This window comes from Pseudorca crassidens, chromosome 9, assembly GCF_039906515.1.
Source record: "Pseudorca crassidens isolate mPseCra1 chromosome 9, mPseCra1.hap1, whole genome shotgun sequence".
NCBI lineage: Eukaryota > Metazoa > Chordata > Mammalia > Artiodactyla > Delphinidae > Pseudorca > Pseudorca crassidens.
In genome coordinates, this window is record NC_090304.1 from 66,535,481 (window position 1) to 66,549,516 (window position 14,036).

The following is a 14,036-nucleotide window of genomic DNA, read 5'->3' on the forward strand; positions in this document are numbered from 1 at the left end:
GAGGCCTGTACGTCAGCAAAGGCTTCCTTAACAGCTGAGCTGAATCTTATAGCGTAACTAGATTATGGAAGTGAATTAAAAAAGGAAGCATTCTTAGTAGGGGAAAGAGCACGTGCTAAGCTCAGAATCCTAAGGAAGCATGACATCTCAGTATAATGGCAAAAGTTCAGTATCTTAGAACATAAGGTTTTAACTGGAGGAAAAGAGCAAGTGAGGTTACTGGGTAGAGAAGAAGGGGCCAATTTATAATAATGATATTTAATTATATCTAATAAAATAGTTATTTTCTAGCTCTTTACACTGAAAAGACATAGAAGTAAGACCTATAGCAATGAACATAATCCATACCCAATTTGTGGTCTTTAATAACAACCATTTCAACATTTATTGAGTACTTAATAGGTGTCAGACCTTGTACTGAGTGTTTAACATGTATTATATCATTTAAAACTCAAGAGCCCTATGTGGTATGACTGAGTACACAGGAGCTGTGATAAGTGGAATTACTGAACAAGTTCTAAGTATATGCTTATTCTTTTCCCCCTTTTTTCTTACTGTGAGGCCTAAGAACTAATCATTCATAGACCTTAGATAAAAATTTAGAGTCTGACTCCAGGGCATCAAATCCAGGGGCAGTTGAGGCCTGTGACTTATACAACTTTGCGTCCCTCAGATATTTAGTGCAAGGTTTTGTGCACGGTAGATGCTCAATATTTCCTGACTAAATTTAATGAGTTTAAACTCAAACTGTAGAGAGTTAGTGGCTACATTTTTCTGCCTTCAACTCCACAAGAGCACACACCTAAACACAATCATAATAATCATTGCTCAACGTATCATAATAATCATTGCTCAACATATCATAATGTAGCTTGGCTAACGGTCACTAATCAGCTGACTACTGCATTAATTTTAACCTCTAAAAGAAACACACCAAATACATAAAACTCCTGAAGTCTTCATGATAGTTAAAATATACACATAGGTTCTGTTTAGAGGTTGATAGGGCATCAAATCATCATTTTGAAAATTGATAAATAAAGGGTAAGAACTGAAGATTTATCCCACCTTTCTTGTACAGAATGTATTTCAGAGTAGCCAAATAGTGGATGAGGAAAAATTATTCTTTACGAAAGAATCGCAGTTGATAAATGCAAATAGAATGATAGAATTACAAAATTCACTATTCTTGTAATCTTTCATTGAAATGCTGGATGTAAGAAACAATTATTAGTGAATGATAAAACCATGAGGTAAAAGTTTGTTAGAGAACTATATAATAGACAAGATGGTCTGACATCACCTCAAACCACTGATCAATTTAAAAACTAATAGTGCAAAAACCAGACAATATGTTCCTCTGATGTCTTTGAATAAGTAGTACACAGAAACAACTATGAAGTCATTCTTAACAAAAACAAAATTGACCTGAATCTAATCATCTCCTATATTTAATTCCCTAATTATAGAAAATATGAGATTATTATTGAATATTCATGAAGTGATAGGAAATATAGGATAAAGAAGCATGCTAAATTATGCCACAAGGATAAAATTAGTCAATCCGAAAATGTGGGCAATTCTGTAGGACACAATCTGGTTTGTTCCTTAAGTATATTACATCAAAAAAAAAAAAAAAACCAAGAAGAGAAACATTGATTTTAAAAAAACAAACCTCAGAAATATATGAACCAAAAGCAATGTATAGACCTTGTTTGGATCTTGGAAAAAAACACTTTTAAGATAATTAAATTGAGCATAAACTTGAAATCAGATGATATAAAGGAATTATTTTTCTCTCTTTTTGTCTGAGGTGTTGTACTGCTACTGTGATTGTATTTTTAAGTCCTTAATTGTTAACAATTTACACGAGATATTACAGACAAGATATGTTATCTGAGATTTGTTTTAAAACACTAAAGAATATTTTGCTTTTTTTTATGGGTGGGACTGAAGAAACAGTGCCTAGAAAAAGATGATGGTTGAAGAAGCTTGATGATGTGTACATGTTAATTCCTTATATTATTTTTCCTAGTTTGAGTACATTTAGCTCTTTTTTTTAAAAACATCTTTATTGGAGTATAATTTCTTTACAATGGTGTGTTAGTTTCTGCTGTATAACAGAGTGAATCAGCTATACATATACATATATCCCCATATCTCCTCCCTCTTGCGTCTCCCTCCCACCCTCCCTATCCCACCCCTCTAGGTGGTCACAAAGCACGAAGCTGATCTCCCTGTGCTATGCAGCTGCTTCCCACTAGCTATCTATTTTACATTTTTGCATAGTTACATTTATTTAAAAATGGTAGCTACTCAAACTGAGCTAATTATGTTACTTATACTCACTAAATGGTAGCTACTGTTAAAATTGAGAGAATGGGGGGCTAAAAAAGCTGGAGAAGAAGGTTCAAACCATCATCAAATAAAAAAGCAAAGGCAAATGATCAGAGTGAGGGAAAAGAACAAGGTTGACTAGATCAAAACCTGTGAGTAGGTGAATTATCAGTGCAAACAGCAGAAAAGAGAGGACAAGTGTTTGTGTCTAGACTATAACTTAAACTCTAGAATTCAATATGTCAAAAATTGAACCCATATTCAATTCCCACAAACATTTTACCCTCTATTGTTTCTTATTTTAGTTATTGGCACAAACCAGAAACCTAGAAGTCAACCCCAAATCTCTTTCTCTTCACCTCTCACTCCTCTTGAATTCATCCCTTATCTCTCTCTTAAATTCCTTCACTTATATTCATCACAGGGATCATCACTCTGGTCCAAGCCACATAATTGATTGCCTGGGTTACTCCAATAATCTCCTAGGAATTATTTCTACCTTTACGCCTGCTCCCACCCCATATCTGTTCTTATCTCAGCAGCTTGAGTGAAATGTTTTAAATGCGCATATGATTACATAAAGACTCTGCTTCAAACGCTTCAAGGACTATGATGTCATCCATATATACACTTCTATACTTATATCACGTGTCCATAGCTTTGGAGGTTATAGCCACTTGAACTCCTTAGGATCCTTGAACATGCCATGCTGCTTCCAAGCTGGAACCTCTGCATATTGTGTTCCTGAGCCCGGAATGCTCACATTCCTACTATTCTCTTCACCAAACAGACTTCTACTAATCTTTCAGCTGTCACTTGAAATATAACTTCTGCCAGAAAGCATTCCTCAACTATGCCTCATGAGACGAGATAGGTCCCTTTGCTATCTTTCCTAATAGGTTTAAAAAAATCTTTTTATATCAAGTTAAGAAGTATATTTTCCACTTGCTAAAATTGGAAAACTTCAAATCAATATTTACAACATTTTTACACTCATTCACAGATATATGCAGAGCCACAAAGAATTTGCAGTCACTCAATGTGCATGAGGTCTGCAAAATTATGCGCTGCCTTCTCATTTCAGCTCTCATACTATAAACAAATGTTCTTCCCATGATCTATTTAGTGTCATGTCTGTGCTTTTTGTTGGTAATTTTATGGCCCAAAATTGACTCCAAGCATGGCGCTTATGTGCTGTCTAGTGTTTCTAAGCACAAGGAATGTGCCTTAAAGAAAATACATGTTAGGTAAGCATTGTTCAGGCGTGAGGCATAGTGCTGTTGGCCAGGAATTCAATATTAACGAATCAACAATATATAGTAAATTTAATCAAGTAAAAAGTTATTTAAAATATGCATAGTTATAAATATTATTAAAATTACTAAAATTAAGATGTTATTTTAATAGGCTATATGTTGCATGCGGGTAGAAACCTCTCTGTTGTGCTTACCATAGCATCCCTACCTCTCGTTGTATGCTTGATAATTGATGCTCCACAAATAATTGCAGAATATTTACAGAGGCCCTAATTCTCGTTAATAGAGTCTCACATTAGCTCAGGTGTCAACTCGCACAATAATCTCCCAGGATAGGACAGACACTTTCAAATTCTGAAAACTAGAGGCACCTAGTGAATGTACATCTAGAGTTCAGGGAGGAAGCAATCTAAATGCGGTTTGACATTTTTAAAGTTTGTGCTTTTTTTTTTTAACTGAAATAGAGTTTATTTATAACACTGTGTTAGTTTCAGGTGTACAGCAAAGTGATTCAGATATAGATAGATAATTCTTCAGATTCTTTTCCCTTATAGGTTATTATAAAATATAATATATAATTTTTCAGATCCTTTTCCCCTATAGGTTATTACAAATTATTGAATGTAGTTCTCTGTGCTATACAGCAGGTCCTTGTTGTTTATCTATTTTAGATATAGTAGTATGTATATGTTAATCCCAAGCTCCTAATTTATCCCTCCACCCCCTTTCCCCTTTGATAACCATTAGTTTGTTTTCTATGTCTGTGGGTTTATTTCTGTTTTGTATATAAGTTCCTTTGTATCATTTTTTAAATTTTTAGATTCCACATATAATTGATATCATATAATATTTGTCTCTGTCCGACTTACTTCACTTAGTATGATAATCTCTAGGTCCATCCATGTTGCTGCAAAAGGCATTATTTCATTCTTTTTAAGGCTGAGTAATACTCCAGTGTGTGTGTGTGTGTGTGTGTGTGTGTGTGTGTGTGTGTGTGTATACCACATCTTCTTTATCCATTCATCTGCTGATGGACATTTAAGTTGCTTCCATGTCTTGGCTATTGTAAATAGTGCAGCAATGAACACTGGGGTGCATGTATGTTTTGAATTATGGTTTTCTCCAAATATATGCCCAGGAGTGGAATTGCTGGATCATATGGTAGCTCTATTTTCAGTTTTTTAAGCAACCTATATGCTGTTCTCCATAGTGGCTGTACCAATAGACATTTCTCTAAAGAAGTTTGTATTAACAATAAGACAGTTTTACAAATAGGCCAGAGGAGATAGTGTCCTATATTTGAGAGTAATAAGGAGGTCTGTCGATGTCAGGATATCAACTTTGTGAAGGAAACTAAGAGGACAAAGTACATATTAGCCATTCCTCTAAGCATGCTCTGAAGATTATGAAAAAGAGACTTGGGAGAGTAGACACAGAAGCCTAGTGGTGTGATGGAAGCTTTCTAAGTTATTCACTGGGAAGCCTGATGGGAGGCAAATATAAAGCAAACTTCTTAATTAAACTGAACATGAGAAGTTAAATTCTGTCTTCAAGTAGATGCAACAGAATTATAAAAGGCCACATGTGGTTATAAGTAACACAGAGCTAAGACTCCCCAGGGACAAGAAGCCTTGTGTTAATCTCTCTGTGGCTCTGAAAGAAGGAAGAAAAAAGATTAAGCCTCCTTGTGGAGATCATGTGATGACTTCCTGATCCCAGCCAGAGGCGGCATTTCCATGGAAACTTCTCTTCTCTTCTTCTTCTCACACATACTGCTCCTTCTACTTAAAAAGGCTGCTTTGAGTCTCAAGAGAGTTGTAGGGTGGAGACTTGATGTTTCTTCTAAATCATGAGAAAAATTCCAGCAGAATGGGTAGAGAGCAGAAAGGCTGACATTCCAGCATCACATGTAGTGATGACCTTCCCTGGATCCCTACAGCTAAGACTGCAGACACTGATGCTTTCCTCAGAGCTTTCACTTTCTCTCACTTGTTCCTCAAGTTCAAGGGACCACCAGCTTTAAGTATGGAGCAGGATAAGGAAGGAAGTCTCACAGGGGCAGCTTTGACTTGACTACTCTCATCCTGTAACTCTTCAACTCACCTCAGTACAAAACACTTGATTTTTAAGCCCCTCCATGGATTGGGTCCAGGTTTAATTCCCTATAGCATGGGGGCATATCTGAAGCCAATTCTCCAACTCAGCAGATGAAGTACAGCTCTCACTTCTCTGCAGTTTCTCCTGCCTGAAGTATTGTCTCCATTCTCATTTGTCTTTCCAACTTCTGTCTATCCTTCGAAGTTTGGCTCAAGGAGTACTCCCATAATAAAATTTGCATACCATTATCCAAAACTGTGCAATCCTTTCCAGTATCCTCAGTTCACAAATATGTCCCTCCATTAAAAGTCTGATGTTCTTATTTTCTATACTTCTCACTTGAAAACTACTGTAGTGGTAAAATAATATTTTTATCCATGCATTTCAATTTATCTAGCTCACTGTACACACAGAGAAAAAAATCTTGAAAAAATTTGCATGATCAATAAATATTTGTTGAATAAATATATCAGTCCTTATTCACTCACTCACTACATTGAGAACTCCTTTGCAAGACCATATTGCAAACAAAATTTCAAATGAATTCCTGATTTCCAGAACTTATGGGGTAAACAAGATCGTTATAGCATTAAAATAAGAAAAATACAAACTACTATATATAAAATAAATAAACCAGAAATATATATTGTACAGCACAGGTAATATAGCCAATATTTTATAATAACTTTACGTGGAGTATAAAAATATTGAATCAATATGTTGTACACCTGAAACTAATATAATATTGACAATCAACTATACTTCAATTAAAACAAAAGAGTTTCCTTTGGAATATTCACTAGTAAAAGTTTCCAAAATAAAGCAGATGACCCAGCTATCAAAGTGACCTCTCATTAATAATAGTCAGAAAATGAGTGATTAGACAGCAAGCAAGCAGCTAGCATCAAGATGATCAGGAAGTGTATCAGAAAAAAATTTTTCTTCTGATACTTTGTATAAAATAAATAACCTTCAGGGCTTCCCTGGTGGCGCAGTGGTTAAGAGTCCGCCTGCCGATGCAGGGGACACGGGTTCATGCCCCGGGCTGGGAGGATCCCACATGCCGCGGAGCGGCTGGGACCGTGAGCCATGGCCGCTGAGCCTGCGCGTCCGGAGCCTGTGCTCAGCAACGGGAGAGGCCATAACAATGAGAGGCCCGCGTACCGCAAAAAAAATACATAAATAAAATAAATAAATAACCTTCAGATATAAGAAATAATCTCTAGGCTCTGAAAAGTGTCTCTTTCTGCAAAGACGAATTCTACCAATGCTATGGCCTATTTATGGTCTTTGAGAAACCATCTTGCACCCAAAATCTCTAACACTGCCTGACTTTTCTTAATAAAAGAAGCTCTATTCCTGACATGGCTTCTCATTTGCAAATTTAAATCATCACTAATTTTATAGTCAATTAACTGGGTTAATTTAGATCAGGTGGTATTATTATTATTCTAACCATAAGTATTAAACTATTAATGGTGAATAGTGTTTCTCACTTTAACGTAGGCCTATCCCACTGGTGGGATACATGCCAACTCCAAGGAAAAGTTAGTCATGTGGTTTTCAGAAGATGAAAGCTTAAGATAAAGACTGAGAGTGTTTGATGCTGGAGGTGGGAGTGGTATTATATAGGTCTTAGCCAAAACATGTGATAGTCACTGAAGGGTTAGCTGGAAAGAGAAGTGTGTGGCTCAGTTAACCAGCTCAGGCAGACCTTGTGAGAACTAGAGGAAGAATGCTCCTGGCTGCTTTGTACTGCCTGCTGTGGACTTTCCAGACCTCTGCTGGCCATTTCCCTCGAGCCTGCACCTCCTCTAAGAACCTGATGGAGAAGGAATGCTGCCCACCATGGGAGGGTGACGGGAGTCCCTGTGGACAGCTTTCAGGCCGGGGTTCCTGCCAAGACATCATTCTGTCCAAGGCACCACTTGGACCTCAGTTCCCCTTCGCAGGGGTGGACGACCGGGAGTCTTGGCCCTCCGTCTTTTATAATCGGACCTGCCAGTGCTTTGGCAACTTCATGGGATTCAATTGTGGAAATTGTAAGTTTGGCTTTTGGGGACCCACCTGCACAGAGAGGCGACTTTTGGTGAGAAGAAACATCTTTGATTTGAGTGTCCCAGAGAAGAACAAATTTCTTGCCTACCTCACTTTAGCGAAACATACTACCAGCGCAGACTATGTCATCCCCACAGGCACCTATGGCCAAATGAATAACGGATCAACGCCTCTGTTTAATGACATCAACGTTTATGACCTCTTTGTCTGGATGCATTATTATGTGTCAAGGGACGCACTACTTGGGGGCTCTGAAATCTGGAGAGACATTGATTTTGCTCATGAAGCACCAGGTTTCCTGCCTTGGCATCGACTCTTCTTGCTGCTGTGGGAAAAAGAAATCCAGAAGCTGACAGGGGATGAGAACTTCACTATCCCGTACTGGGATTGGCGAGATGCAGAAAATTGTGACATTTGCACAGATGAGTACATGGGAGGGCGCAACCCTGCAAACCCTAATCTACTCAGCCCAGCATCCTTCTTCTCCTCTTGGCAGGTAAGATGTGCTTGACATACAATAGCAGAGCATAAAAGAACCGTAGCAATCACTTCTTCTGGAAGGTCTTCATAAACACCTTTCCCATCTCTCTGTCTCCTGCCAAGCCTAGAAAATTTTCCCTGTCAAGAGCTCTCAACATACCTTGTATTTTCCCTTTATAGCACACTTCACAATTAGAGTTCCGAAGAGATTTTTGTGGTTATTTGTCTAATATCCTCTACTTGGTTCCTAAAATCTAATGAATAAAAAGTACTTGGTTCATTACTGTATCTCCTAGCACCTGGGATGGTGCCTGGCAAATGGTAAGAGCTCATGAACTATCTGTTGAACCAACTGATGAACGAATACTTAGATGATTAGGTAAATAAATGATTTAGGTCAATGTTTCTGAAATTTTATTCACAGTAAAATTTATACATTGCACAAATTAAAAATACAAATTCCTATCTTTATCCCAGGAATCCCATTGATAAGAATCTTCAAAGGAGGTTCCTGGGAAGACCTCATTTACTAAATGTCTATGGTGATTACCATCATCGCAAAATTTGGGGAATATTACTTAGATTAAATTTTCTTTTAAAAAAATATATGAAGACCCTGAGGCTCAAACAGGTAAATAATGAAAATAGCTAATATTCATCGATCAATTAGCATGTATCAGCCCCTGTTGTGTTTATGTGCCTTAATTCATTTAATATCCTTACTAATCATTCCCCATCTCAAAGATTTAAAAAGACCAACCTGAGGTATAAAGATATTTATATTAGATATAAAGATATCTAATATAAAGATATTAGATCTTGTAACTTGTACAAGATCACAGAACTAGTAAATAGCAGAGACAAGATTTGTTCTCAGATAGCCTGGCTGCATGACAACCCTATAATATTGGGTTGGTCAAAAAGTTCATTCGGGTTTTTCTGTAACATCTTATGGAACAACCTGAACAAACTTTTTGGCCAACCCAGTATTTCCAAGGACATGTCTGCTATGATGTTGAAAGGATCTGGCCATCCTACCTCACTTTTTTCAATAAGATCCAGAAGAAGTTATAATTTTTTCCAAAATATGTGCAAACTTTTGAGGCACAAGATAAGGGATTGTTATTTTGAAGTTTAATTTCTGTTTCTCCTATTCTGATTTTTTTCACTCTGGATTAGGAGCAAAAGGCAGCCAAAGAAATATGCTTTTAATTATTTATCATTTTAAAACCATAGGTAGAAGGAATGTTTTTCTGCCTGTATGCCAAACATTTCTAATACAGCACTTTTGACTAGCAGTGCTTTATGGAACTAAACCCCAATATTTAAATGAGATGGGAAGAATCTTGCATTCTCACCCGGCGCTCTGCAATCTTGAAATGTGGATGGCTTCCCACCTGCCCCCCTGCACTAAGTTCACACACCTTCCAAATGGAGCCTATTGAAGCTCACTGAAAATGACCACTGTAATGTCTTGTGTCACTAATGTCAGCTATTTACCAAGAGAAAGGAGTGAATTTGTGCAGGAAAGGCTGGAAAAATTGTGCTTCAAAAAAAAAAAAAATCTATTTCAATAAGACTTCAGACCTCCTACCTTAATCTATAAAGTGCAAAACTTTCATCTAACTCTCACATCCTCCGTTACTGCTTAAAATACGGTTAAGCTTGGATGCGGGATTTTCAGTCAGTTATAGTGCTTTCCTTAACTGCTTCTCTTGACCCAGAAAAACTGGAGGATTATCTAAATTACCAAAAAGTTACAACATCCACACTAAAGCTTAATAGGCAAATACTAATTGATATTAATTACATTAGATGTAGGCTTCTTGGAAGTACCTAAATTATGTTTCTAATTTTTTCTATTCATTTATTGATTATTGAGTGGAAATTTTTTTCTGTTTCTTTCTCCTTTACAACTGTGTCCAGTTTTACTGCTAAATAAAACTTTTTGGGTCTAGTAGGTAAACACTAAGTTGAAATTGTTACATTAGATTCGATATTGTTCTATGATTAAACTACTGTGTAGTACTGGTGTTAAAAATAAGATTAGGAAATACAGAGGACAAAGACCATTGAAGAAAAATGAGCAAACGACAATTTAAATAAGGAAGGTGAAATGAGTGAACATTTAGGTTCACCTACCATGAGTCGTGTCCTTGTGTGAGGTGACAGTCAAACCCAATTCTAGTTGGCTGTTTCCATTCCTTTGCAGAGCATCTCTGGTTATAGTCCTTTAAAAATGAAGATCAGTTATTTATATTGACTTAATTCATCAGTTCTCAGTATCTTCTAAATCACTTAGGAGCTTAAAAAATTGCATGTGCTCCACCCATCTACCTTCTGCCAGAAAATCATAGTCAGGGGGTCCACTGTGAAGTCCAAGCATCTGTATTTTTAAAAACTTCTACTGGAATTCTAATGCACAGCCAGCACTAAGAATCACTGATTTAATTAACATGGAAATTGTTTTGGTATCTCTTTCACTTTACAAACTCAGGTTCTATAATAAACACACCACTAGTTTAAATGCTTTTGCCTGAATTGAACACTCAAATCAAGAACTAGACTGTTTTATGCGAGATGATGAGACCAAATATCTTCCAGACTTGGTGAGTTCATTAATATCTTCTTAATTAGTTAGACTCAGCCCCTTTGGTACAAAGCCTCCTGCTTTTTCTTGGTTTCAGATATCTTTTATTTGACACACACAAAAATAGAGTTTTTAGATTTATTAACTCATAGGATTTATTAACTCTGAGCTAAGAGACCTTCAGTGGTGTGTAGTGTACTGCCTGCATTTTGTAAAAGAAGATAGTGAGACCCCGAAAGCTAGGATGATTTGTCTAAGGTCACACAGCTGAGGACTAAAACCCAGTGCCTTTGACTCCAATGCTATTTCAAGTTAACCATGTTGTTTCCTATTTTTAAGGAGCCATTTAGGCTTGGAAGGGATAAAACAAGCCACTAATTTATGGATGTAAATTCTGACTTGTAGTCACTTTAACTCCCTTAATATTCAGTTGCACAGACAGCTGGGGCAGATATTCTGATGTAGTCCTTTTCATTCATGTTAGAGTGAAATTATTCTATTAGACATTTATTTATCCACATCCCTTACTCAGGAAGAATTGACCTTCACCCTTTTGCACTATCATTATACTTTGTACAGATTTGTATCATAGTACCTATAATTCTTCAATACATGTAATTGTTTTCAAGCCTATCTTTGTCTAACAGACTGCCATCTGCTCCAATGTAGAAAGCATTTCTAATTTATCTTTATGTCCACAGAATCAGGAACATAATATATACATGAATGGGCTTTGTCAATATATGTTGAATTGAACAAAATTGAAAATCATAGAAATGTTAGCTCCAGTATTAACACACATAAAAAATTAAACTCTGCATAGACATAGCTAGATTTCTAGAACATTAAGCCATAATTTATAGCACTGGATCCCCAAGGCCAAGGACACAATTATACCAAAATAAGCAGTAACTTATTGTCTGGAATAAAGCATTTTGTGTAGCTCTCTCTAGGCTTATGTGTGTGTGTGTGTGTGTGTGTGTGCAAAAAATGAAAGCACACATAGAGAAGATCAGGCAAGTTACAACCCGAATGTTACTTAAGTGAGATTAATAATATTTACTGATAAGGTTCTTTATTCAATAAAATAATATATTAAAAATGATGTACTTAATGTTAGTTTTCATAGAAAGCCTATATTCAGAATTCACATGCTTTTTTGGTATATTTGTACCTTTATTTTTTGGTTTGTTTAATGCCAAGAGCTTTTAAACTAGAAGCATGTTTGTCGTCAGTTAAAGCAGTCCATTATTTTTGGAGGTGGGGGGTGAACATTAAAGTACAAATACCTACGCTCAACACAGTTAGATCCAATGTTATGCAAGCAGCAGATAAGCTAGCCGTAAGAAGGAAAGGGTAGCTGTCATGATGGATCAAAATAAAGAGAAAAATTTTTCCAAGATGATGGGCATGAGTGAAGTGTGACCAGGGAATTCGCTCATCAGGTGAAAAGCATATCACATGGACGCAAACAGTAGGAAGAAAAAAAAGTTACTTTTCAGCAGCGAGTCATGGGTTTAGGTAACCATGGCAACAGCTCAGTGAATTAACAGCTTCTCTTTTTTCTTTATGAAAAAGATTCTGTGGAATGTCATAGGGTTTACATTTTTATTTAGATAAACCTCTAATGTCATGATAGAATTTTTGCTCCTAAAGCTTTTAATAACTGGTTGTTTGTCGCTATTTCTTTATGTTTAAGAGAACACTAAGTTCACTTTCTCCATTAATACATCTGTTTCTTCTTTCTATATCTCCCTTTTTTCATTTGACTTGGGACAGCTTGATCTATTTCTCCAAAATCATATAAGTCACCTGTGTTGAAACAGAAAAAGAACAAATTCCTCATCAGAAGACCTCTGCCACTTACCAGATTCTACCTCTGCTAGTTACCAGATGTTATTGGACAAGTTATTTGGAATCTTTGACCTTTGTTTTTTTTTCTCAACAGAAAAAAATGGGGTGCAATTATCATATATGTGTGTTTTCTGTGTTGATGAAAATACTAAATGGAATGGAAAGTAGAATAATGCAGTGGAAAGGGTATAGTCTTTTGAGTCATAAAAACATGACTTTTGTAACTTACTTAGCTACAAAATCCTGGACAAGTTACTTAATTATTCTGAGACCGTTTTTTCTTTAAAATTAGAATAACATATCTTAAAGCATTATAGTAAAGGGATTCAATGAAATCTGTTAATGTAAAATGACTAGTTTAGTATCTGACATATTCTTTGAGTTCCATATACCAAAATTATCATAATGTATCTTTATATGATATATTGATGATAGTTATTATAATAATGACTATTCATCCAGTGTTACAGAGTCAGGGTTAACAATTTGGTGGCCTGCCCAACGGTCTTGTATTCAATAATAATACAATAGTTGCCATTACTTGGCACTATATACTAAATGCTTTACTTAGGTAAAATTATTTGATCCTTTGTAAAAAGTTGTTATAGTCCCCATTTACAGACGAAAAACCTTGATATTCAGAGAGCTTAAGTAATTTGCTCAATTTGGAAAGCATGTCTGACTGCAATCTGCATGATGGTAACCATAGTGATAACACTTTCTTCTACCCTGCCTCTCCTTCTGTATCAAATATAAAAACAATAATTTGAGATTAAGTTTTTCAAATTATTTCTGGAAATGGGGTAGATTTCTTCCTTGTTACTAATACATTGTCATCTGAACATTTAGCCACTTGGCTGTTGGCATTTCAGCAAAAATAGTTTCATTCAAACCTCTCTAATTTAACTGAGTCTGCTGTAAGAGTCTTTTAGGCAGTAGGATCTTTTGAAAATATCCTGATATGGTTTATTATTCAAACAGGAATGAAAATGATTTCATCTATATACCCACTGTGATGTCTAGTTAATCGACATTTTAAAGGAATCCAATATATTACACTCAATGCAAAAGTTAAGTTAGCTTTATTCAACCATCCCTAAGCCATTTACAGGCAGTCATAAATCTACTGGATATAGCTTTGGAATCAGGAAGACTGTGGATTAATGTTCTAGTCCTGGCTCTGAACATCATATGACCTTAGACAAGTCACCCAACAATTCAAGTTCTCAATTATGCATGGATAAAAGGATTGAGGAATGTCATGAAGTATGAAGAAAACTAGAAACTGACATCTGTTGAGCCAGAAACTGCATTTTATTATTTTATTAATATAATAAATTATACATTAATATGTAATATTTATT

The 14,036-nt window shown here is 36.0% G+C and overlaps 1 protein-coding gene across 1 annotated transcript in view; it reads left to right on the forward strand.

Annotated features, from left to right (window-relative positions):
- The first annotated feature begins 7,425 nt into the window (after nucleotides 1-7,425).
- TYR (tyrosinase) overlaps nucleotides 7,426-14,036 on the forward strand; it is a 110,142-nt gene continuing 103,531 nt past the window's right edge. Inside the window, exon 1 of the mRNA XM_067751813.1 lies at nucleotides 7,426-8,244. Within this exon, the coding sequence (XP_067607914.1) occupies nucleotides 7,426-8,244 (819 nt within the window). The remainder of the gene's footprint in view (nucleotides 8,245-14,036) is intronic.